General features: G+C 29.2%; 1 protein-coding gene across 1 annotated transcript in view; it reads left to right on the top strand.

Moving 5' to 3' along the window:
• Nucleotides 1-526: 526 nt before the first annotated feature.
• Nucleotides 527-27,943, top strand: part of LOC129960163 (neurofilament heavy polypeptide-like) — a 46,837-nt gene continuing 19,420 nt past the window's right edge. The window contains exons 1-6 of the mRNA XM_056073355.1: nucleotides 527-817; nucleotides 9,962-10,117; nucleotides 19,888-19,975; nucleotides 21,649-21,762; nucleotides 21,894-21,979; nucleotides 25,802-26,225. Coding sequence (XP_055929330.1) covers nucleotides 623-817; nucleotides 9,962-10,117; nucleotides 19,888-19,975; nucleotides 21,649-21,762; nucleotides 21,894-21,979; nucleotides 25,802-26,225 — 1,063 coding nt within the window. The 5' untranslated portion in view covers nucleotides 527-622. The remainder of the gene's footprint in view (nucleotides 818-9,961; nucleotides 10,118-19,887; nucleotides 19,976-21,648; nucleotides 21,763-21,893; nucleotides 21,980-25,801; nucleotides 26,226-27,943) is intronic.

The following is a 27,943-nucleotide window of genomic DNA, read 5'->3' as shown; positions in this document are numbered from 1 at the left end:
TATAAATTTTTTTTCAAAAATTGTATTAAATTAATATTATAGTTATTAATCTTAATTAAAATTTAAATTAAATTAATTAACAGAAGCTTTGAATTAATTTAATGAAAATGACATTATTATTAATAATAATTTATTAAATTACTTATATAATAATTATTAAAATTTCAATAATAAAAATGTAATTATTGAAGTAATTTTGGGCAATACTTCCATTTCTGTTTCAGATCTGGACTCGGAAAATATCCGCAGTTCCGGAAATGCTGCCGGACCGGAAACAAATTTCCGGAACCAGGTCTTGAACGGGTCCGTTCTATCACTAGCTCTTAACTGCTGTCAATTAGGGAATATACTATGGCTTTTCTGATTTTAATATTTTTGTGCAATAAACGTAAATATATTAAAATTTTGAAAATATTTAAAAAGTAAAGAAAATCATTCTTTTACGTGTTTGATTCACTTTCGCTACCTACTCGACAGTCCTCAGAAGCTTTGTATTTACTATGACATTTTTAAATACTCTGGCAACGACCAAAGCGACGCGTTTACGTCAGCGTTAAGCTCACAGATGAGTGGAAATGCTTGGTCCGGGTTATATTTTCGATTCCGAATGTAGGTTGTAAACATGTTAGACAACATAAACATGGAGTTCATACAAGCTTTTAATCCCCTCTATGCTATCCCGATAGTAGCAGTGATCATCTGTGCATTTATTGTATATGCTTTGGGTTTTAAATCCCCTGTACAGCCGCCAAGCTTTGAGGGGATAGAAGAAGAAAAAAAATATCCCAAAAAGCGTCGGGGTAAAGAAACCCAGAAGGTAATATTTTCAGCCTGTTTTATAATTCAAATGTTTAAATTTAATATTATGCTTACTATCATGCTACATTACGTAGACTCAGTGTAGAAATGGGTAAATAAATTTAATATTGCTATGGAACATAACTGCCACGTGTATTGGCACGAACCATTAATATAATTAATTTCTCTGTTCCCTTCTTAAATATGCGATTTCCGAAATTGTTTTACAAACAGGCGTGAGCTATTTTTTCTTCATAGTGTTTTGTTTTGAATAATTTCTATGCTAGTATAATGGTATGAATCGAATATGGGTTTTGTGATCTGTCAAATTTATTATTTGCATCATCTTGCTTGGAATCTTTTTGAATGAAAATCTTTAATATATTTATCAGTCATTGGCCTTGCAGATTTGATAAGTATACTAAAATAAATAAATAATATAATTATATAAGTACAAAACTATTTTAGATTGTGGAACACTTAAGAAATTTGGTTTTCATTATTAATCGGAATTAATTCCACTTCTGCCGAAATTTATTTATACTTTTATTGAAATTCAGTGAATGCTCATATATATTGAGAGTTTCAATGCCTACTCAATGCAGTTCATTTTTTTTCTTTTTGAAAAAATATTTTAATTATTATGAGAGAAAGAAATTCTGCTATCATTTGATGTTGTTTCTAGTTTAAAAAATTACTTAGAATTATCAAATTTTTTACATAATTTATCTTGGGTATAATTAAAAATGCACTGTGTTTGTACTTTCTTCATTTTTTGTGTGCTAGGTTTTATATTTTCTAGGCTTAAAAAAGAATAAAAATATTTTTTCTTCAAAAATTATTTTAAACTTATTTGCAATCATTGAAAAAAAAAATCAATTGTTTATAAATAAAAGAATTGATTAAAAAAAGAGGGCTACTTTACATTAATAAAGTAAAAAAAAAAAAAAAAAATGTAATTATTCTAATGTGCGAACTTTAGAGGTTGTAAAGCAACCATGAAAGTAATATTTATTACACATTTCCATCTAATTTGTAGAATATTTTTAGCTGTCACTTTTCATTAGATATTTCAGCAGAACAAACACAGTATTGTCGCCTATTAAAAATGCCTGCTTCTTCTAAAAGATGATTTTGTTTTATAGGAAGCTTCTACATTCTTCTATTTATTTACACCATCTGGAAGTAATTTAGTTTGGAAGTAACAACTTCATCACTAAATATTATTTCATGTTCCGTTGCTGCTGTTATAAAATTTATGCATTTATCAAAACAGGCTCACATAAGGAATTCCATAGTAATTTTTCTATATCATTTTATCCTCTTTCTCAGAGGTGAGGAGCAGGTTTTGATTTGATCAGATAAATCAATAAGTCATTTACATATGTTCTATTTTCCAATGGCATGAAGCTTTTCAGATTCCACAGTCTGACATTGTATTACTTTGACAATTGGGCTTGATAGATGAAGTAAGTACTTTTTCTTTTTTCTTCGTGCTTCTCAATAACCACAACTTTTTTTTTTTTTTTTTTTTTTTTTTACTGTAAGATTTGCACTTTTTAAAGTTTTTGTTTAAAACACCTTTCAAATTATAATATCATATTATCTTTTTCTCTATATATGAAGTAAATGGATTTTCCTCTGCAACAACTTGGGTGCATCCCTACACTTTTTGTAATTATCTTTGTAAATGTTTTGGTCAGAATCCAAAAGAAGTCCACACAGACTATTAACATTGGTTGGAACTCTTATTCTGTCTACTTTCTCTTTGTCTCAATATATTTTCAATTATAGGCATATCCTCTTTTAAAATACAATTTATATAGTTTTAAGCTGAATCAGTGGCATTTTTTCTTGATATATTGGTGGAATGCTTGTTTACTATAGAAGGAAGTAGTGTTTCGTGTATGCATTTCTTCTTAATTTTTAACAGCAGCTTGGAGCTGTGATGTGACCTGTACTTACCATTAGGTTTGCGTGAATTATTTTTTTTGATGAATAATCAGTTACCTTGGGAGCTAATATTAAACCCATCTAAATTTGTAGACCTTTAAAAATCATGTTTTTCTCAGAGTTGGTGATGCAATCCCGTAACGTGGTATTGATGGACAAAACAGTCTTCACCTTGATCTGAACTATTGACTTCAAAATGATACTTTCCTCTCTGGTTTCTGTAATTAAATCATTCAGATAAAGTGAAATGCTATATTATAAATGTCTTCAGAAGGCTGCTTACTACAACCTTCATCAAGTAATATATTATCATAAAAAAATGATTCGTAAGTTTTTTTACTAACAGCATATCACCATTTGATGACAAGTCACTAAATTCGGGGTCGTCTTTTTCATCAGATAACATATTATCCTTTTATTTCTAAAAAGTCTTTCTTCTAGCTTCCTGTGTTTCTTTAAAAAATATCTATGGAATTATATGACTTAACTATATGAAAAGTTTGTTGCTTGTTCATACCACAAATTTTAGTTCATAGTTATATAATTGTGAGCTAAAATTTGTGTAGTGAACAATTTCAAACTATAATACTCTATTCTTTACTGTTTCAGCAAAAAAAAAAAAAAAAAAAGCCATTGCAAATAAACAAAATTAAACTCATTCATATTGTGAATTGCATGCAGCCTGCTTAGCTATTTTGATTTGGGAGGCTTTTTGAGGCACACTTACTTCACATTTGAAAATGATCTTTTTAATTATTGTCAAAAAATAATAGTAAGCATTTATATGGTATATGATTCTCTTTCTGCCGTCTTTAAAATTAACTAATGAGCCATGCTCTCTTTTTCTCTCCTTCCCCCCCCCCCTTTGTTAAAATGATATAAAATTGTGAATCTTTTTTTTTTTTTTTCCCCTTGGTGAAGTTTTTTTTTCCTTCAGGTTTTCAGTTTAATAAGTCTGTGAATTTTCCTGTTAGAAAATTATTTATTCTATGAATGATAATTAGTTTTTGGATATTAGACACACTTATTGTCTAATATAGCCAAATTTTTATTATGAAAGTGCCTATTAGCCATTATAATCAAATAATTTTAATTAATAATTAAAATTACAAATTTTATTTATTGATTAACTTTAATCAGGAATGGTAACTATATAAAAAAGACATACTAAAATAACAGTTCTAACTATTCCCATGTTATGTTTAATTATTGGGTTCAAATTTAATACTTGAAAAAGAATATTTGCTTACTATGCTAGAAAATTTCTTGGCTGTTTTTTCTGAAATTTTGATTAAAACATGCATGCTATTAGGGAGTATAACTCGTATTTTAATTTTCAACCACAAAATGTGTAGCAATTATCCTTAGGATGACATCGAACTTATCCTTTTCATTTGCAGCATGCATTTGCGTTTTCAAATTTTTGACAGTATGCTGTAATTCTGGAAATAGAAAATTACCTCTGTTTTGTTTTGAGCTAAGCTCTACATATCCATATGGATAAAGTGTATACCATATGAATTTTATAGTCTAATTTTCTTAGATATGAAATCTAAACTAGTAAAGTGTTTGTTTTATATCTATCTAATAAAATTATGTACTAAATGCTGAAATTCTCAGAAAAGTATAGTATGCCATAAATATATTTAAATTTGATATATATTAGGAAATAAATATTTTGGCTCCCATACCATATAATTTCAAAACAAAAGAGTGGGGGGGGGCAACTTTCATCAAATTAATGTACCTCAGAAAATATGGGTACAGTTTTTTACTTTAAAAAAGAAAAGGTAGGGAAAAGTTCGAAGAAGTGGGACAGTAAGAGAAATGAGAAAATTGCATTTATGTCTAAATAAAATATTGGAGTCAATTTCTAATCTCTCCATTAGATAGAGCAACTGAAGCCTCTTACTTGATCCTGATTATTACACCAGCTACAGTATTATTTGATTTTAAAGCAGGGAACCTTATTTTTATGCTGCAGAAGTAAATACAAATTCTTATTTTTTTTTCAATTTGTAAAACAAAAATATTTTAAATTATAATTGATTTAAAGATATAGTTTTTGTAAGCTAATGGTCAAATTAAGCTTAAATATAGCATGCTTTATGTATTTTAAAAGATAATTCAGCAGTGGAAGGAATGGAATAGCATCAATAAAGGAGGAATTAAACATGCCTAATACTTTTCAATACATTTTCTAAATAACCAAATATGCTAAAATAAGTTTTTAATTTTTCTTAATCTTGTTTATTAAAACAATGACTACATAACCAAAACATCAGGAATTTCATGGAAATTCCTAAAAACATCTAAAAATCAGGGAAAATAGTATGCAAGAGCATTTCGTACCAAGTGCATATGCGATCTTTCATTTTGCATTATCGTTTCTTTACGTCCAAAGCCTAATATTCTCAAAACTATCATAGCAATAGTAACCCAGGATAACTTTCTTGACTTTTTAGAATTTCATTATCATAAGAAGAGTGATAAGTTGATGAAAATTGCTAACAGCAACTCTAATAACCCTTTCAGAAAGATTAATTTTCACTTTTCAAAAAACTGAGTATGAATAAATTGGGATTCAACTTGCTCTCAACTCAAAACTTTGCAGTGATGCTGTATCTTTCTTAAAGATGATACTGATTCCCATGGCAACAGTATTGTCAAAAGAGGATTTTTGATTTCTTTGTTTATGTGAGAATATGAAAGCACGAATGCTGATTGTGAAATTGAATTGCTTATGACATCATGCAAGCAAATAGTGTAATAAGCAATTTTAAAGAGTAATAGGAATTTATTTTAAGTGTGATAAATTAATGAGTCTGGTATGAAGGGCATAAAGAAAAGAATTACGTGAACATTTTAAAGGGAAAAATGCAAGCAGAGTATTAGCTCAAAGAACTAAAAACAAAAAATAAATCTTGAGGCTGCTCAAAAAGGAAGAGTTCCAAGAGTTAAAGAAGAAATAATCCTTAAAGTTCCACAAAAAGGAAGTTTTAAAACATCTTAATTCACTTACAGCAGAACTGGTTGTTTTGAACCAAGTATTTTTTTTTATTAGCACTAATTATTGATGTCAATTTTCTAATCAATAATTATTATTTAAATTTTATAATAATAATTTAATTTAATTTATTTGTATTTTAATTGTAATAGCCCAGCATTTGGTTTGTTACTTAAGTTATCTTTAAATTAGTATTAAAGTTGTAGCTACATCCAGTATTGTTTTCAGTCATAAATGGAATTAAAAAAAACTTATGAATTTATAAAAATATAAGTTTTTGGTTAAAGCAAGTAGCTTGTTATGATTTGTTAGAGAAAAAAAGATTTGAAATATTTTGACAGGTGTTTTAAGATTTTTGTTGAAATATATATTATTAGATGTGTATAATCATACTCTTTTTATATTTTAGCTGCAACATACAATTCTAATACTTATGCAAAAAGTGTTAATGAGTTATTAAATTGTTTTAAAATTTTGAGCAAAGATTTACTATTAAAATAATTTGTGTTGCAAAGTATAGTTTTAGTGTTTCTTAAAGTTCTTATGCAATTTTAGAAACAAAGTATTTTGTTAGAATTTCCAGTGTTTTCTTTCATATAAGAAATGCAACATACTGTTTTAATTGTTGTTGTTTTTTCGGATATTCATTTCATTTTTTTTTTTTTTCAAAATTAAATTTTATGGCAATATAGTTTTTTTCCTATTAAATAACTCGTAAAACTTTTTTAAATAAATTATATTGTACACATAAAATTGTTTTGAGTAGGGAGACGGACATAAAACTTATATTATTAGTAGCTATAAGTCATGGGAATGTTGCATGTTCAGTCCGGGAAAAGCCAGAATTTTTTTTTAATGGTTTTTGTAGCCACCCTGTAAAATTAGTGGTAGGGTGTGTAACGATGCAATATCAAGCTGATTTTAAATTTATTAAAATATATAAATTAGTATGCATTTTTATGTCATATAAGATATATATAAATATTTAATAATATAAAGCAGTAATGCACAACAAAAAAAGGAATGATCCCATTAACCAAAAACAAAAAATTTAAAATAAAATTTCACTCTTTCTTAAAAATTTACTTAAGAACACCAATGTCTCCAAACATGTTTAATTATAATTTTTATTTTTTGTTAATAATGTTATTGTATAAAGTATGTATACATGTTGTAAATCATTCTGTATTATTTCTATTAAAAAATGATTTACTACTTAAAATCATATTTACTACTTAATTTCTGCTAAGGGAAATTCTACTGTAAAAATAATAAAGTAATAAGCAATATAATAAATATTAAGTTATGAAAAATTGAAGTGAAGTTATGAATGTTATTACTCTTAATTAAAAATTAATTACCCATTTTATCTTTTTATATATAAAAATGCCACAAATATAGAAGAAAAAAATCCAGGAAAAGCATTTTATTTCTGTGTATTGTCAATAGTGTCTGCTTGGTGGGATTTGCATCATCGAAATGGAAAAGTACTTGAGAAAAATATATTCAATTACAACTAGTGTAAATGGTTGTAAAAGAAAATAAAAGGTTTTGAAATGGACAGCACCAATGAATATTTCCAAAATCAGCTCCTGCTTGTCAGCTCAAAAACCGTATACCATTGAATGAAAAAGGCATCACAATGAAATATTTATTAATTTTAATTTTCTTAAACTTTGTGCCATTCCACTGTCATGTAAAGGGGATGTTGGAATAAAGTATTAACATTTTTAATCATACAATAAAGTTAGTTGTTTGTATTTTGCTGTTTTTGTATTTTTTAAAAAATCAATTAAAGAACATATTGGATTTTTATAAACTGCACTCTTGGTAAGACTAAACTAGCAAAGTAAAAAAGTCTTGTGAAATCTATCCTACTGCTCCCTACACTCCCCGATATTATTATTTACTATATAAATAAGACCAATATATAATGGTCAAGCATTTTTTTTTTTTTTGATATTAAGGTATGCTAATTATTTTTATACTTCATTTCTTATTTTTAATCTTCACAAAGTGTGTTATGAAACAATTTAAATTTCTTTTCCCAAAAGATTGAGTCGAGGGTTTTAAAAATTCTTTTTATGAAAAGAGATTCTGGTTTAAAAGTTAACAAACTATTAATTTTTTTAGCTGATGCATATCTAGAACTAAATATTCCACTGAATAATATATCATGTTTTTGACTGGATATTAATATTAGTTATTTGTCAGCAAATTATACAAATAATATTCAAAATATGCTAAATAATTTAGCATATTTCTAATTATTAAATTAGGATATATAGAAAATTGCTGTATGTTCCCTCTTTGCTATAGTCTTTATGCAATCAATTTATCAAGGATATATGCACAATATTTCATTTTGCATATATCATTTATAGGGAAAGTATAAAAGCACCCAAATTACTTTTATAATAATGTAGAATTTTGCATTATTTTTTTTACTTAATCATTCTCAAAATTTCTTAATTACTTAAATTTCATTATTTACAAACACTGATAAATACTTTTTGCCTTATAGATTGGTAAATAAATGCAGCAAATGTGAAATTCGTGCAATTAGTCTATTTAAATAGTGAGAATGTGTACCTCGTGATGATTTTAAAAAATTGTTTTGATTAATCTAAAATAACACAAAATTCTAATGGTTTTCTTTACTAAATTCCCAAAATATTACATGAAAAAAAATTTTCCGCCTTTTAAAATCAAAAATTTTATAGATTTTTAAAATAAGCTTTATCCAAAGTGGAATATCCTCCAAATGGAAAAGAATAATGATTAAAAACAAAGCATTATATATATTTTTCCTTGTTCTAAAGAATATGGTATACTGTTTGAAAAAAAATGAATAATCTTTCTTCTTAAAAAAACTTATTTCATTGGAAAAAATAATCTTAAATTCAAGTGCTTGTGAGCAATGCATCGAATTCAAATTCATTTTGTGTAAATACAGACATTTTGCTTCATGAACTACGAAAAGTAACTGCTACTGTCTGTTGCAGTAAAAACAAACTCAACAAATTTATGCTCAAAAACCCAGATTTTAAAATAAATAATAAAGTCAAAATTTTAATTGTAAAGTTAGGCACATATTTATGTTTGTTTGAATGAAAAATGTGTTACGAAAATCTACATTAAAAGAAAAAAACTTCAAATTCCAGGTCCTGAAATTTAACTGAACATACATTGTGTATTCTGGAGAGAACTGTTAAATTCTTTCAGTGATAGTTTTTGTATGTTCCACAATTGCACTTAATCACTATACCGAAACATCATAAGTTTTCATATATAAAGCTAATTAAACATTCAGGGTATTAAAATTCTACTGTTTTCACAAAATGAAGTGTGCTACTTGATATATACTATTTATTTCATGATCCCAAGATAGAGACTTTTTGACAATTGCTCTTCACTAAAGGGTGGTTTGCAAAAAGATGATCAGTTATTATGACTCCTAATTCTGTAAATAATCTAGGATCACTCTATTGCTAAATGTAAATATCTCCTTTCATCTTTCCTCTCACTCATTTTTTGACAAAATGAACACCTTCTGACACATGTGCAAAAGTGTAGAGGATTTCCGAATCCAAAAATGAACAGTATGTAGAAAGTGAGAGTTGGTTATATATCGCTGCTGATTTTTCTGGCGTCGTTCATTTCCAACTTATCAATTGGCTGAAAAATATAGAATGATCTTGTTCCTGGATGAGTAGAAATAGCCATTAGAAATATATTGGAAGTTGATATTTATAATGCTGACTTTGCAAAATTAAAAAAAATTGTATTTTGGCTGTCAAGATGCCAATGAAGACTGTTTTTCCTAGTTAAGTGTTTATCAGTACTCTGTTTCATCACATTCTACTTTTCTGTAACAGTTTGTAAAAAATGACTTCTAGGTTTTGAGTTGATAATCATTCCTATGCAGATGCTTAAAAATACTTTATTTGGGGGATCATGAATATCAGGTTATATGAGGTTTAGTTGAAACTAATAAACACAATAAAATTTTTCGAACAAGCTAGTGTTAAATATTTTTGTTCATTGGTTGATATGTAAACCATTTGATTGGTTCATTAATTTTATTTCATTTTACCACTTTGTATTAAAGTACTTTTTTTAATGTAAATTTGTTATTACAATGTATCTTTTACATTGTATCCTCCCCTCATGATATTTAATCATTGTTGTTCTCTTCTTTAGAGTAACAAGCTTATACAAAATGGAAAAGTGAATGGAAGTACAGTAACTAAAAGTACAGCTGTGCCAGCAAAGAAAAAGGAAACTGTTGAGAAATCAGCTACATCTGAAAAGTCTAGTGCTGGTGGTGAGAAATCTACAGCTGCTCCTGAAAAGAAGGTATTATTATAAATAGCTTCTTTCTAATTAAGATTCAATTTTTTTCTTCTATATTTAATTAAGTTTCAATTTTTTGTTACTGTCAGTACTTGGGAATTGATTCTTTTTTTAGAAGGATTTTATATAGAATTAAGTTCCTAAGTAGAACGGGTGTGTAGCATCATGAAAAGTTGTTAAATTTGAAAACCATTTTCAACCCTTTGAGGGGCGGTGGTCACAAAAAAGGACACCAATTTTAAAATGTTCTATTAAAAAAAAAAAAAAAAAACTGTTGGTTTTAAAATCTAAAAAAATTGCAGGATAAATAGTGTTTAGTCACCATTTAGAAAAACTTAAATGACAGCATGAGAAATTTTCGTTTCTTTTACAGCATTAATTTTATTTAAAAAATACCCCGATTTTTTGGCTTAAATTTGTGATTTTTTTGGCCTCTTAAGAAATGAAATTTTATAAAAATCATCTATTTTCCTACAATATCCATGAGATCTTAAAGTATAATTTTGTTTAATCTTGAAATTGATTTCAGACAGAACCAAACTGGCTGATTCACAGGTGTCCTCATTTGAGGACACCTGTGAATCAGCCATCCACCTGTTGTCTAGGATGTCTATTTTTTTTTTTTTTTTTTTTTTCCTTGTTCGCCTCACTTCTGCGCCGCTGATTCCTCTCTTCCTGTGAAAGGTGTAATTTGATATTTTCCAGAGATGAATGTGTTGATTCTGTGTTCGGGGGGGGGGGGGGTGTTTATTCAACTTTGCATTCGGGAAAAAGAAATCCATGTTTGAAGCCAGAAAACATTATGCATTTAAGATTTGCCTTTTTTTTCTTTTTTTTTTCTCTCGACTGTTACTTATGTTTCATCCTCATGTTCGGCCTTATTTTTATTTTATTTATTTTTTTGCTATCTTTTTCTGCAAATATTTAGTTTTATATAGCCAAAAAATTTTATTTAAACTTTTTTTATATAATTGTTATTATTGCATTCAGCATGTAAAAATTGTAAAGTGAAAGATTTAAAAAATAAAGGTTCAACGTATTCCTATCAATTGTTACCCTCGAAAATACTCGCTGTGCAATATCAAAAAAATGTGCATAAAACACAAAGAATGTGCAAAACAGTGATTTCCCATTATGTGTTAGACAAAAAGACACTCCTAAATGCTTTGAGAAATTTCACACCAAATGATAAGTTATTTTTAATTTTGCATTTTATTTGATATTTTTCACTTTATTAATTAATAAAATTGGCACTTAATTAATAAAATTTGATTGTAAATATTTTTTAGCATTTTAATTAGATAATTTTGAATTTTTATAAAATTTAGTTTAGAATTTTTATAGTAAATGTATTATATTTTGTATATTTAATATTTTAAATGTTTCAAATTACCGAGAACATGAATAAAATTGTCTATAAACCTAAAGTATTCATAATTACTGTTGTTGTCATAAGGAATTTACGCAATTATTTCGAAAGACTTTCTTACTCAGAGATGCTCTAAACAGGCGGTATCCTCATTTGAGGACACCACTCCCTGCGAAAGGAGGCAAGTTAAAAAAAAAAAAAAAAAAAATTGACAGCAAGATCCATGTGTATATATAATCTTGTTTTTTCATTATATTTCAAAAATTTTAGTGCTTAATTTTCTCGAAGTGCAATGACAACATTTTATTCATTTTGTTTTCCCACACATTGAATACGATAATTTGAAAGCATAGTCGTAAAGGCTTATTTATCAGATATATGAAGAAAGAAAAGGAAGTAATTTGGAGAAGGAATCCAGAAGTGCCAATGCATATTAAGATAACGCTCATGGGACTTATTTTTCCCGCTCCCTCTTTCTTCAACAATGTGCATTGTTGTTTATTGAAATACTGGAATAGTTTTTCATGAGAGACAGTGCGAAGTATGTACTGTACCATATATGTTGAGGCTCGAAAAATTATTTTTATGTTTGAGATGTTGAAGGATTTATTTAAGTCATGCCTAGTAATTGTATGTTTAACCTTTTATGTATTGTTAAAGAAGAATACGTAGATTGGTCTAATGAACGGTAAACAAAAATACAGCAGTATGAATTTGGTGCTCCGAAAAGATGTATCAAACATGGTAGAAGCTGCTGTAGAAACACCTGCAATGAAGCCTCTAGTATGTTAAACATTCGATCATCATTCTCTTTAATGTGTTGTTTTGTAGCAATGCCTTGAACAAATTAGATTGATTTTAAAACTTTTATTCTTCAGGGATAATGTTTTTTTTTTATAATTATAGAATTTTTCCCCAATGAAATCTCCCTTTACATATAAAGGTTTGGCCTGATAGAGAGAGAGCCCATTTTGGTATTAGAGCCTCACTGAGAACGGATATTGAGGAATTTTAATGCTTTGTCACCATAAAATCAAAGCATCATCGCAGAAAAATTATATTTACATTATTTTAAATGATTTAAAAAATAGCCTTTCTGTTATACCAATTTTATTTGAATGAATGCATCCCCCCCTTCAGTTTTAGTAATTTTTGACATAATTTATAACAATTTATTATAATGAAATTCAAAACAATATCACTGCTTCATAGATACATTGAATCCCATTATTTTAGTGGTGTTAAAACCGTGATAAGAGAAAACATTTTTTTTCTTTGTTTTCATTTAAACTTAATAACAATTTTCAAACAGTTCATTGAACAATATTGTTCAATTTTATATTCAAAACTTTTTTTAAAAAACTTTGGAATTCTATCATTCTTTAACGATTATTGCTTTTTTTTTTCTTTTTTCCTTCTTCTTTTTATGACTCCTGGGGAAATTTTGTTCCTAAGAAATTTTCCTTTGCAAATAAGGGTTTGACTTGATTGACACAGCAGTGTGCAATATAAATCTTTGCAGTTTAAAACATAAAATTTGGCAAGTTATTTTGGAATATCCGAGGCCGCGGATTTTTCAAAATTTTAATTTGAAGTGTAATGGAAAAATAAAAACAGAATTTTAAAGTTTTCACCGTAATATCAAAGCATATTATCGTACAAAAATTATTTTAATGCCGTTTTAAAGGCTTAAAAACACTTTTCAATGATAAAAATTTTGTTTGAATGAATGCCCTTTTTTCTTTTGTTCTAGCAATTGTCAAGAAATTAATTTTGGACACAATTTATATTTTCATATACAAGAGATAAATGATATATAAAAGCAATATATATCTTTTATATTAAAAGAAAGAATATCTTTTATATATAAAAGGGGAAATTTTATGTATCTTTTTTATATAAAGAAATGCTTTCTTTGCTTTTATTTAAACTTAAAACTTTAAAGCAGTTCACTGAATAAAATTCTTCATGAGAAATTCTTCATGTTTTGTTAAATTTTGAAGCAATGCGATACATTGTCTCGTGTTGACTTCAAAAAGTACTTTTAAAAAATGTTTCAACTAACTTTTACATTTTGCCTCTATTTTTAAACATTGCAAGATTAACAGTACAAAATAATGAATACACTCTTGTCCATAAATTAAAGATAATGCGAGCTTCGGCAAATAATGTTCAGAAACTAAACAAACGCGACTTATTCATGAAGTCCAATTATTAAACCGAAAATAAAGAACGAAAAAAGATGGTGTATGTATGATACCATTTTTAAAAATTATGATTTTTGCTCCCTGGAACAATTACAAAAAATATCTCCTTTACAAAAACTTTACATGGTTGGTATAATGGTTAATGCATTATATGTCTCCGAGATGAAATACAATCCGTACAACGTCTAGGTATGCTGAGTATCAAATCATCGAACTGATCTTGGGGATGATTACTTCACTCAAGCAATCAAAGCTCTCTGAAGTTCCGGTATACATGTAAGAGAGATGGTTGACGGGCTGAAATCCGCCGCCCAAGCATTTTCCATACTTGCTCTATCGGATTCAAGTCAGGGGAGAATGCCGGCCATTCCATACGGGATCCTCAGATCGAAGGCATTCGTTTATGGTAATTAGTTTTACGTATTCGTTGCACGGTAAGGATGGACGTTCTCATCCATAAATACAAATTCACAACGTACTCATGGCACTCCTAAACAAACGTATATATTGTTCCAGAATGATGTCTCTATAAATTTGGTCTGTCATGGCCCAAATAAGCAGCCCTGCACCATCGTAACGGTGTCGTTGAATGATGTTCTCTTTGCTGTAAGGGTTGCTTGGCTTTCTCTATATGAAAGTTCGATGAGAATCTGACTGTAAGCTAAACCTGGACTCGACGGAAAATATCATACCAACCCACTGTGGCTATGTCCGTATTGCATGTTCTCTACTCCAGGTGTACTGTGAGCCGGATACATCTGACAGGCCTGTCTTTAGACCGATATGTCCTAAACGTCTGCATATGGTTTGTGTTGTTACTTTTCAATAATCTCAGCATGGTTTTTGAATACAGCACATTTATTCTACATAGAAAACGAAAAGAAAAGAACACAGGTATTGACAATTACGCACACAGCACCTTGTTCGCGGGAGGAATGGTGCCGGAACGAAGCGCCAGAAGCGTAGTCACACAGATATTCCTACGGGAGAAAAATAGTCCGCTCGCTTCATCCCAACACACCCCTCCTGCGAGTGACATTTTTCGAGCATGTATAATACACATAAAAATTAAATGCACACAACAATACAAAAAATTAGATGTACATACAAAAATTAAGAAATTAACGAAATATTTTTCACAGAATATTTCAGCTTTTCTTCACTAACAGCTTTTGTAAAAAAATCTGCAATTAAACATTCTGTTTGAACATATTCTAATTTAATTACATTATCTTTCAACAAATCTTTCACAAAATGGAAACGTAAATTCATATGTCTTGATTTATTTGAAGACCTGGTGCACTTAATCCACTGAATTGCTGCTTGACTATCTGAATTTAAGATTACAGCATTATTTATAAATTGTTTACAGTTTAACTCAGTTAATAAGTTTACAGTCCAAATAATGTCTTTACATATTTCAGAAATAGCAAATAACTCAGCTTCACATGTTGACAGACTGACACTTTTTTGTTTATGACATTTCCATGAAATTAATGAATTACCTAATTTAATTACACCACCAGAAAATGATTTGCCATTTTCTGCATTCCCCCAACTAGCATCAGAACTTGCATTAAGAAAACCAAACTTACTATCATAAAACAATTTATCTTTTGAACCCATTAAATATCTTAGTACTCTTTTAGCTAAATTATAGTGCCTTTTTTCTGGTTTATGATTAAATTGTGACAAATATGTTGTTACAAATGATAAATCAGGCCGCGTTCTATTAGCTAAATATAAAAGTTCACCAATTAATTCTTGATACATCGTGATGTCAACCAGTTCATTTGTGGAAGGGAAACTCTTATCTTCTCCTTTTACAATTGGAGTTTTAACACTTTTACATTTTTTTAGATTATGTTTAACCAATAATGATTCAATATTTTCAAATTCACACAAACCAATACCATTTTCATGTTTTACAATTTCTATACCTAAAAATTTACCGGTTTTGTTCTCTTGTAATTCAAATATGCTTTTGATGCTATTTACAATCTCTTGATACATTTCATCATTATTAGAAAAAGTTGCTAAATCATCTTCATACATACATAATATAAAAAAATATTTTTACCAACAATTTTAATGAATACACAATTGTCAGAGGCCAGTTGCATTAATCCTAATTTTTCTAATTCACCTTTCATAGTCATATACCAGTTTCTACCAGATTGTGGTAAGCCATAGATACTCTTTTGCAACTTACAAACTTTTTCATCTCCAATTAATTTTTCATAACCAGGTGGAGGTAACATATAAACAATTTCTTCAATATCACTATATAAATATACAGTTTTAACATCAAAGAACTTAAAAAATAAATTTGATTTAGATGCAAGTGCCATTAACATTCTGAAAGATTCGATGTTCACAACGGGTGAATAAGACTCGGAAAAATCTTTATTTTTGTATTTGATTAAAACCTGCTGCTACAAGTCTCGCTTTATATTTTGTTTCACCAGAGTTATCTTGTTTTAAAGAATATACCCATTTACTTTCTATTAATTTTGTTTTTGCAGGCTTATTTACTATTTCCCAAACTTCATGTTTATTTAACGAATCCAATTCATTTTTCATTGCTCTTTCCCAGTTCTTCCAATCAGCACTATTTTTTGCCTCAAAGTATGTGTTCGGATTGTTATAAACTACATTAGCTGACATTTGTTTAGATTTGAGCCTTTCCGAACGTCTGACTGGAATCTGATTTACGATATTATTACTACTTGATTCAACATCTGGTGTTTCGTTTTCATCCCCTATAGCGGCGTCTGTCTGACGCGAAGTTCTACTATGGTATAGATTCATCAGGAATTTCTAAACTAGATATTTCATTTTTTGTTTTTTGATTTATCTCGCATGCCGCTGGAGAAGTTTCAAGCAGTGAATTAATATCCCAAGGTTCTGCTTTCGTTTTCCCGAAATACGTACTACCTTTTAAAGATTCATTGAATTTAACTGATCTCTCTTCTATTATTTTTAGGCTTTTAATGTCATAAATTCGATAACCCCTTCTTACTCTAGCGTATCCTAGCATTATATCACGTTTTCCTGGAACTTCAAATTTATTTCTCATTACTTTCGGAACGTAAAAATAAGCCACACAGCCGAATTTTTTAAGATAATTTAATTTCGGTTTTCTACCTATCCAAATTTCAAGGGGTATTTTTTCTTTTCCTGTACGTGGGGTTACATTAGACACTTGGGTGCTACAATTAATGGCTTCGGCCCAAAATTTTAATGGAAGCTCACTTTCATATAACAAAGATCTAGCCCTATCTAAAAGAACGCGGTTCACTCTTTCAGCTTTACCGTTACTTTCACTATTATATGGAATAGATTTTTCATGAAATATTCCTGAATTAGCAAGATAAGTATCAAGTTGTTCATTTACAAATTCTAAGCCATTGTTAGTTCTTAATTTTTTAATTCTTTTATCGGCTAAATTTTCATATTTGGCTTTAAATTGTGAAAATATATTAAACACTTCATTTTTGTTTTTTAAGAAATAAGTAAAATACATGCCAGAAAAATCATCCACCAATATCATGAAATATTTTGCGCCACCTAATGATTCAGGTTTAATAGGACCACACAGATCAGCATGAATCAATTCCAGAATTTCAGAACTTTGGTTTACATCAATATTAGGATGAGTTTTTCTGGTTATCTTACTTATGTCACAAGTTTCACATCTAAAATCATTTATATCATTAATATCAATATAATCTTTCATTTTAAGCATATATTTAGGATTTAAATGACATAATCTGTAATGCCAAATCTCATAATTACTAGTGGATTGTTTAGAAAAATAACACTCTGAATTATACAATGGTTCCAAATATAATTCTAATCTATTGTTATTTTTAAATGCTTTACTAACTAAATTATTATCTTTATCAAAAATCAACATACAATTATTATTCGATTTAATTTTACAACCCTTATCCATCAAACAAGTTACTGACAATAAATTATATCTTAGTTCAGGAACATAGCTAACATTAGTAATTGTTAAATTTCTAGGATTATTACTTACAGTTTTTGTTTTAACTGTTTCGATTCCCTCACACAAAATTTTAGAGTCTTTACCAGCTAAATAAATATCCCTTGTTTCAGGGATTATTTTTTCAAACCACATACTGTCTTTGGCCATATGACAAGAAGCTCCACTGTCCAGCAACCATATTTTATCACTTAGGCTTTCTTCTTGATGAGAAGTAGTAAACACATCACTAACACTTCGTCGTTTTGTTGATTGATTGGCACGATGTTGTGCATTTCTCCTTTGATTATTTTCATTACATGGAGCACTTCTACTAGCATTTTTATTCCTGTAAAAACAGTCCTTGCCGATATGATTTGGGCGTCTGCAGATGTAACAGCCTTACACCAGAACTTTTGTTTTTTCTAGAATAAAACACTTCCGCACTGATTCCTTCAGCGCGAGTACTCGTCGGCGAATAACAGGTATTTTCTTCTTCACGTAAAATTTCTAATATTTCGTCCATTGACTTGTCACGTTGGGTTTTGAGAATTTCTCGTACTTTAGAGAATTTTCCTTTCAGTCCGCGCACTGTATAATAAACAAGCTCCCTAGGTGTGACATCCAGTCCTAAAGAATGACATTTTGTAGCAATTCCTCTTGCTCTGGCAACATAATCGTTCGCCGATTCATTATTTTTCATTTGAAGATTTTTCAATTCATTGCCGGCATCTATTTTGCGGTCTTATGCTTGACCCGTAAATGTTGACTTTATTTTATCCCAAAGAATTTTTGCATTTTCCTCTGCTGCGAACTTTAGGGCCTGTTCATCTGACAATGATAACTTAATGTAAGCAACAGCGTCAGAATTTTTCTGGTTCCATTCTGCTGCATCTTTTTCACTTAGATTATCTGGTTTCACCGCGGATATCACAGTCCAATCTTTTCAAACTCAGCGCTGCCTGTATTTTCAATGCACAAATGAAATAGTTCCATTCAGCTCAGGGACATTTAATTTATCCATGCTGGCAATTTCGTTTTTGACAGTTTCGTTTCAGTCACACAATTCACTTAGAAATTTTAACGAAACATTTACCACGAACCAGAACCACGCTCTGCTACCAATTTGTTGTTACTTTTCAATAATCTCAGCATGGTTTTTGAAGACAGCACATTTATTGGACATAGAAAACGAAAAGAAAAGAACACAGGTATTGACAATTACGCACACAGCATCTTGTTCGCGGGAGGAATGGTGCCAGAACGAAGCGCCAGAAGCGTAGTTACACAGATATTCCTACGCGAGAAAAATAGTCCGCTCGCTTCATCCCAACAGTTTGCCTTGAAATTGTCGTACCCATGGCTGAAGATAACTAACGAGGCAGATTTGATGTTGTGCTCCTTCCGCTGCTTTTGGCAGTTACTGCCAAATACTGATCGTCATTCTGCGTTGTAACTCGGGAACGATCTGTACTGTAACGTCTACTAACATTTCTATCATCTTGAAATCATTACCAAATCCCAGAGATTACAATTTGTACGATTCCAAGTTTCTCGGATACTTCTTTCTGAGTATCCTCAAACATTCCAGACGGCCTATAATTCTACCACATAAAAAGTCATCCACATACGTCTTTAGTGTCATAACTATTTGGTTATGAACTGAGCGGTTTACATAGCGTTTCTGAACAATTTTACTTCTTTGTCACCATTCCTTATATACACCTCTTACACTCTTGTCATTGTGACGTACTATCGGCGTTATCTGGGGGCATCCTGTAATTTGCATATTATTTTTGAAGACATGTCTGACAATTAAATCTACAGGTGAAATTTTTTTCTTTAGAGTTCAATTTCTGTGTGATTCTGAATTATCCTTAATTTATGAACATGAGTGTATTTTGTATTTTAAAAGTTATTTGCAACTACTTCTAGATATCTGTAATGATCTATTATGTTAAGTACAGATGGAATTGGTGCGACTTCTTTTAGAAGCCTCTTATACATAACTATTTCATCAATTTATTTCCAGTGTCTTTTAAAAGAGAATAAATCCTGAGATATTGTAAATTCCATGATTTTTTTTTATGACTTGGCAGACAAACTTTTATTTACAATCTTGTGATTGATTTTAATTCATTGTTCTCTAATTTTACTATGCATTTGGCTGGTTTTTAATTTTGGGTAAATTGTACTTTTCCATTAGGCTTCTAAGAAAAATAAATCACAAAGTGAGAAGAAATTGACTCAAGAGAAGAAAAAAGAAAGTTTCACTCATGATGAACTTAATGATGGTTTGTTAAAATTTTGATCCCTCTTTCTTTCTTTCTTTTTTTTTTAAATTAACAATACAACTCCTGCAAATTATCAAATTTTGTTCTAAGTTGTTCTTTTTAAATACATAATGCCACTTCATGCTGAAAAACAAAAATAGCATTAATTTCTAAATGTAATAAAAAAATTTTGAGCAGCAGATTGAAAACTTTCCATGCCATGATAAAAGAAATTGAATATTATAGGAAGTTTTCATATTTTACGAAAATAGATTTAGTTACTTTTTATCATTTGTTAAGATTTAATTACATTAAAGTTCAGATGTCAGTGTGATTACTTAATTTGCTTCTATATAAAGCATTTATGGAAATCGTTTTGTGAAGAGTTTGGAATTTTTTTAGAATGGGACATTGGTCCAAATAATCGCAATCAGCATGTTTTCCCACAAAGAACTAGGTGATTTTTTTAATTACGGGACTAGTAAAGATTATTCAACATTTCAGATAATCTTAAGGTTTCGCATCAGCTTTAATGTAGAAAAGAGTTGAATTTTTAAACAATTTCTTAGGCCTTATGTTAACTTATCACACTTGGTGTGGAATGACTTTTAGGAAAAACTGACTTGCATTTTTTTACTTGGAGAAAAACCCAGTTGTTAGTCAGGTAAACATTGCCAACCAGTTTTGAATAGTGGTTGCTGGTTAAGACAGCCTAATGATATAACTTGCATTCTTTTAGCTGAAGTTTCTCAGCCAAGTGATGCCTTATATCACTTGGTCACTGATGAAACTCATTGAGCTTTTGTTTACAGCACTTTTTGTGTAGACTGGTTGCCTTATTTGATGTTTTATTAATCAAAGCAAATATTTCATCTCGCTATGTTTTTTTTTTTTTTCATACTATCTTCAACTTTTAACAAATGACTCTTTATTTTGATATTACATTTGAAAGATTTGCGTAGATCATCAGTGTGACTGAAACTGGTCGGGATATTCAGTGGAAGCTCGAAGTTTTTTGTTTGTTCCCTCCCTTTTTAATTATAAAAAATAAGAAATTTTTAAAGAAATTTAAATAATTCAGAATGTTTTGAAACTTGCTTTCAATTTTCACTGTAAATTGAAAGGAAAAGGGCTGTCCAAATACAGAAAGAATTGTATGGTATATAACTGAAATTATATACTATACATTACCAAAGTATAAATTATAATTAAGAGTTACAGAGCCCAGTTGTAGTAACTCATTAATAATAGTCATGATTATTATTTCATTTTTTCATTGTATATGCACTAAAATAATTTCTGTTATGTGATTATTTTTATCTATAATTACAAATATATTATCACTGCTGTAATATTATTTTACAAAAATTCAAGATAGTTTGATTTTTTTTTTTTTTTTAACTTTCCTGGTAATCTATTTCAGTAGCTTCTTCACAAATTTTTTAAAGGAAATTAAAAATCCTGCAATCCCTTAAAATAAGCATGTTTCAAAATATATGGAACATTTTTGTTTTGTTGTTTATTTTGCACACAAGTGTAAAATGTTTTCTTTTAGCCTAAATAAGAAATATTTTTTGGAAAAAGTCCTCTGCTTTATCAATCTGGTCTTTCTGCTTTCTATAAAATAAATTTTATCTCTGCTTGCCATTTGAATATTGCTTATTTTAAATATTAACATAATTATGGGATTTCAGATGGATGGGTGCAATTGATTTCTAAGAAAGGAAGGAAGAATCGAAAGAAGGATGATGTTGCTGCTCCTGAAACTACGTCTGTATCAGCCAAAGCCACAGAGGCAAATAAATCTGGTTGGTTAATGGATAATTTTATGATTATAAATTTTGCCATTTTATTATGACATTGATAATTTTTAAAAATCGTAATTTATTTTATATATACATGTTAATTTTTATTAATTAATGCATATTATTATGGCTAGATAATCCTGTTGAAGAATCCCCCCAAAAGAAAGCCGAGCTTCATATTTCTGATGCTAGTGCTCAAAGTACTAAAGATAAAAAACAGGTATTTTGACTGGAAATCTTAGAATTTCTTTATTACTATTTCTCAATGTTTCCTTCCTCAAAAGTTTGTATTTACTTGTTAAGTTTCTTGACTTATTAAAATTCTTGAACAATTTTAAAACAGTCGATCCCCCCCCCCTTCATAATGAGGATGTAACTGTTCAGCTTAAGATTTTGTTCTTCTTTATTTTATATGTATATGTATAAATACAGCAAAATGGACAACCTTTTTTTTTCTTTTTTTTTTCTTTTCCCTGCAGTTAGTATGCCGAAAAAAATAAAATCCTGTTTAAAAAATTTTGCTTTATAACTAGATGACATTTTTAACAATCATTTGTCAAAAAATTAAATTTGAATATAATATTTTGTATTGCTCATTAAGTGTGAACGTATTTTCCGATTACCGTTACGTTCGGGAAAACTACTATTTGACTGCTTGACATTTTGTCAAAAAGCAATCGTCACTAATGGAGATTTTTTCCCCCTTTTTTTAAATTTTATTTTCACCACTCTTTTCTGATAGTTGACCATTATTATATCATCTGAAATCGTAGAACAACTTTTTTAAATATGTTTTCTTTTCGGTTCGCGAATTTGGTCAGATAGAAAAGTATTTATAGTCGTTTTTGGAGTGCGCTATTTTCTTTTTTGAGAAAGGAGAATTTATCAAAAAATAATGCAAATATTAATCCAAAAATTTTATTGGGGCATTTCCTTTTGTTCAACACATCTTTAAATAAAATTATAAATATTCCACTCAAATTGCAGAAAAAAAAATTACATTTTTTCAGATTTGCGTTTTTTTAAAAATTATTCCTGATACTAATATCTTAATACTTGACAGCTCATTGTGTAAGCTTTTTTAATATCAATAAAATCAATTAAAATTTTTCCTATCAGATTAATATCATTTTATTTAAATTCGGAAAGTCGATGTTCCGATTTTCTCACTTATCCTCTCCACCTCTAATTCGGTAACACATCCAGGTGCATCCTTCCTCTCCCCCCCCCCCCCCGCATTTTGACACTTTTCATGTCAATTCAACTGGACTGTTGGCTTTGCCTTCAGAATTCCACCAACTGAAAAACTGTGTTGGTATGAGAGAGTTGACAATCGCCATCTTTTCTCCCTTTATAGTTTGAAAGAAAGTGTAGTAATTGGAGATAATATTACTACGCCTTAGATACAGAAATGAAACAGTCTTTGAAAATGTGAGGCGAGTTATTCGTGTAGTTCTTGAAAAGATGCATTTGTATTTGGCATTGTTCCATACATTCAGAGAGTTCTGTATAAGAATCTGGCTGATCTTTATGTATGTAGTCTAATGCCTGATGAACATTCACCCAATCCTTGAAACAAGGCAAATAAATTCATGCTTTCTGTTTTGAAATGTAAATAAAAAAATTAAAAAAAAAAGTTGGAATTAGATATATGGTTTCAATTATAATGGATCATTCCAAGCCAACAATATATTTTGAGACTATCATGTTCTGTGGAAAAATTGGATTTGTCAAAGATTTTATATATCTGGATGAATAAGTCAATCAGTAAATTAGAAATTTTTGACTAAATTGAATGATGAAATTCAGAAAGAATTTTCAGTTTTCTTAATAGATGTGTATAATTGTAGTTTGCATAAGGTTTTGAAACTTTTTTTTTACTTAATTTGTATTGTTTATTCAGAAGTGCTCCAACAAGAAGAGATTATACTCAATGAATGAAGAAAGGAATACGCAATGGAGGAATGGGAAATTTTATAAGAATTTTTGGAGAACCATATGCCTAGAAAATGCATCTAAAATTGAATGAGTAATCAAAATGAGGAACAATTTGGTATTATATGTTAAAAGGGGCATTTTAGAGCACTAAAGTTTGAATGCAACAAAAAACCTTCAGGTTCTTCTCGTCGTTGACCAAAATTATCAAACTTTTATGTGTGTATATATAATATGTGTTCTTTTATATTGCCCATTTTTAGTTCAGGATGTGAAAAAAATAGTCACTGGGTTTGAAAACTTTTAGTGTCGTGAGAATTATGTTTTTGAAGACCTGAAATTTGTAATTAGCATTTCTTTGATTTTTTTAAATAAAAATTCGTATGTCGATATGGGAGAAGTTTATGCATTCTTTTGGGCAAAATTCCCAAAATTCAGATTTTTTTTTTTTTTTTTTCCAGGGGAAAAAAAAGTAGCCAACCGATGTGAAACATGCGACTTATAATGTACCTTTATTTGTAATGTTTTGGATAAATTACTTCTCAACTACTTGCCAGATGTGCGAGTGTTCAAATACAAAGAGAATAGTTAAACAAGACTTACTATAACATTTTTTCTGTTCTTGTAAATTGCAAGTGCCTACAAAAAAAGGAATGTGATTTTTTTAATAGAATTGGAAAACTTTTTGAGCGATGTGACTTACAATCAATAGAACTTGAAGAGTTTGAAGTGTCCAAAAATCGAATTGACAAGTTTCCTTCAAAATATTGAAAAGGTCAAAAGACTTAGCCGAAATTTTGGGAATCCTGGTGATACAATACTATGACCAAGTCATAATTTAATAAAATAGTTGAGGTTGAAAAAGTAAAAAAGAAATGTATATTATAAAGTGCATTGGTTTCAGCTGAATTAAATAAAAATGCAGTAGTGTAGAGAATTTTTTAATCACAAAAGAATTAATATATGCTGGAAAATGGATTGTAATCTTCATTTGTCTAATATGTTAAAAAAATGGACAAATGATGATTACAATTTCAAAATGGTAAAAAGTATAAGAAGGGGGGGGGGTGCACCAAACTGCAGATAAAGTAAATGAATCAAAATAGAAAATAAAAAAGGGACGAAAATTGAAGTGATTATTTTTAAACTGTAGGAATCTACCAGCAAACTAATTGAAAAGGAAAAGGATAGTAGGGATTTTCAGTGCATAGCAGAATCAAATAGTTTCAAGAATTGAGGTCTTAACAAAGTAATTTAAATTATAAATTTAAAATATTTTAATAGCATGCCATTTCTATTTCATTTTTTTAAATGCAAATAATGATTTCTTCTTTTGTTTCTGTCTCTTGCATTTCCCCCTATGTTCTGCCTTGCACTGGTTAGAAGGAAGGTTGCAAGTTCTGATGCAATTAACATTTATGAATTTTTTTTCATCTAAAGCATGAATGTGTTTGTGAAATCCGCACCCTTTTGTAGTTTATACGAAATAATCTAGTTGTTGTTGTGTGATGTGAAAAATAAAAACAATAAAAGTGCTTTTATTTTTATATTAAAACCCATTTTGATCTACAAGTTTTAATTTATTAATTGAATATGAGCATAATAAATGTGCTTAGTGTTCTTCCTTTAAGCATTCAGAAGTAGTGAGCAAAAAAATAATCATGCACTTGAAAAATCTTCATAATAATATAATTATGATATACATAATATTTTGTTTAAATATTTATTTTTTGCATTTCTACATCTTAATATGTAATTTTATGGTCCTTGAATTTCCTAAGAAAATCCTTGAAAGTTCTCGACATCTTCAGTAAAAATGTGGACCCTGTGGTTAATTATCTGCGTTCGCGATTATCTAATCTGCAGTTAATTTGAATCAGAGAAATACAAGGCATAGAATATGAATGAAATCCGAGCTGGTATAATTCTTGTTGGTTTTTATTGTTTGTGTTACCTCATAAAAATGTAATGTTTAGGAATTATTACTTTTTTTGGAGAGTTCGTAATTAATTAATTTTTATATAAAACATATATGATTAAATTTTTAGCATAAGTCCATCTTATGAATTAATCTTCAGCTATAGTTGCTTTCTTTTCACTCCCATAGCCTACACCAGCAACTATTGAAGAGAAAGTTGCAAAAGATGTAAAACCAGAAACTTCTTCTGAGAAGTCCGAAAAAAAAGATATAATTGTGGAAGATTCTAAGACTGTCAACAATGTAGAAAAACAGCCCCCAAAAGAAAAACAGGCTCCAAAAGAAGTACAGCCTCCAAAAGAAAAACAGGCTGCAAAAGAAGTGCAGCCTCCAAAAGAAGTAGCAGCTAAAGGAGTTAAAGTTTCAGAAGAAAGTGGCAAGTCTAAGAAGAAAAAGAAAAAAAATTCTGAAGTAGTCCATCCACAAAATGAAGCTGTGGGCAGTATTTCCGTTTCTGAAGCATCTGCTGAGCAAGTTAGTTCAGAAACTGTGGCTCCTAATAAAACTGCTCCCCCAAATACTGATGTGATTGACTCACCTCAAGTGAACAGTAGTAAGTATTATTGCTTCTTCATTAAAATATGTATTAACAGAGTGGCCATCCGACCGGGAATCGCTAAGGAATTATGGGAAGTCGGGAAAAGCCAGGAAAATTTATTATAAAACCGGATTTTTTTTAAATATATAAATCAGTAATTTTTATCGAACATGGTAATTCGTTTTTTTGTTGTTTTTTCCCCCTTCCCATAAGTTGAATGAAACACCGTTGGCAACTAATGAAAATCAAACTTTTACTGATAGTTTAAAACAGACTATGAAAGAGAAATATTAACCAGAATGTCTAATTTATTGCATATACATATAACTATATAATGTTTTCGCCTAAAGTTTTTGCTATTTTTCGGAACGACATATTTAGCGAAAATGGGATTGCGTACTATGGGAAAAGGCAGCCTAACTAAGGCCCAGTTCCTGTTGCTGTTATGATTGTAAGCTTTAATGGTTTTCTTTTATTTAAAAAGATATATGTGGAGCATTCTCTCCCCCACCCCCCACTCATGCTTTTTATCCTTGGAACGTAGTCGATCATACCACGTGTTACGAGAGTGAAAGTATGAATTCTAGGTATTAATATTCAAAACATGTAAAATACTGACCCATTAATATAGTTTCGAAACTATTTATTTTAATAAGTATTTTACAATAATTATTTTTCCCCTCTTCTCGTAGATCTTTTTTGTTGAATTATGAAGTATCGGATGTTATTGCCATTATTTCCGAGAAAAAAAAAAATTTGCTGTTTATTTTTAAATATTATGAATACAGATTACTAAATTCTTCATATGAATGTATGCTATAGAAGACATGAAATAGACATTTTTGCTGATATTAACCTTTTAGTTATAGTCCCTTTTTTTTTATTTTGTGTTTGTTTAAAATTCCCCATACGTTCAACAAAATGCTTTATAATTTTGAAATAATATTAAGCACGAGAAATGAATATTTTTCATACATTATAGGTACACATGCCTCTAATAATTTTTTCAAACTTTTTTTTTTCAAAAGAGAAGCATTTTTCTTATACTGTTTGATATATATGAAACTGTTTACCACAAAAATTTACAAAATTCATTCATGCCACTTTTTTTTTTTTTTTTTTGAAATTTATACCTCTAAAACATTTTCCTTTTTATGCAATAAAGAAAAAAATTGATAAGGCCCAATTTTTCACTTTTTTCTCTATTTTATGAGCTAAGCATTGAGCCAGGTGTAAGCGATTTTTTTTATTATAGTTGTTCAGCTAAAAGTCAATGCAATTTTGATTTCATTGAAGAATTTTTCTTATTTTGATGCAGAGATTTCATTTTGTATTTGTTAATGGTTTTTTTTTAGTAAAATTATTGTTCAGTTCTGATTGGTGAAATAGTAAACAATATGGATAGAAGAGACACCACTAGAATAAAAAAAAAAAAAAAAAAATCCAATCATTTCATTCTTAAGCACTCTGCCAATATGCATATATTTTTGTACTGCATTTTTCGTGAGTAAATTTAACAAACATTTCTGAGATATGACTGGTTGGCTAAAAGTCGGTCTATACTCTGTTTCACCCTAACTTGGCAGTAGAGTATATTCTAGGCATGCCGAATCACAGTCGCTGTCAGGGGAACTGGGTTACTTTAAAGTACAAAGTTACTAGAAATGCAGATCGCTGGCGAAAGTTTATCTCGCAAATTTTTCGCCAAATAGTAAATATTTACTTTATTATAT

This window comes from Argiope bruennichi, chromosome X2, assembly GCF_947563725.1.
Source record: "Argiope bruennichi chromosome X2, qqArgBrue1.1, whole genome shotgun sequence".
NCBI lineage: Eukaryota > Metazoa > Arthropoda > Arachnida > Araneae > Araneidae > Argiope > Argiope bruennichi.
This window is presented reverse-complemented; position numbering and strand designations above follow the sequence as displayed.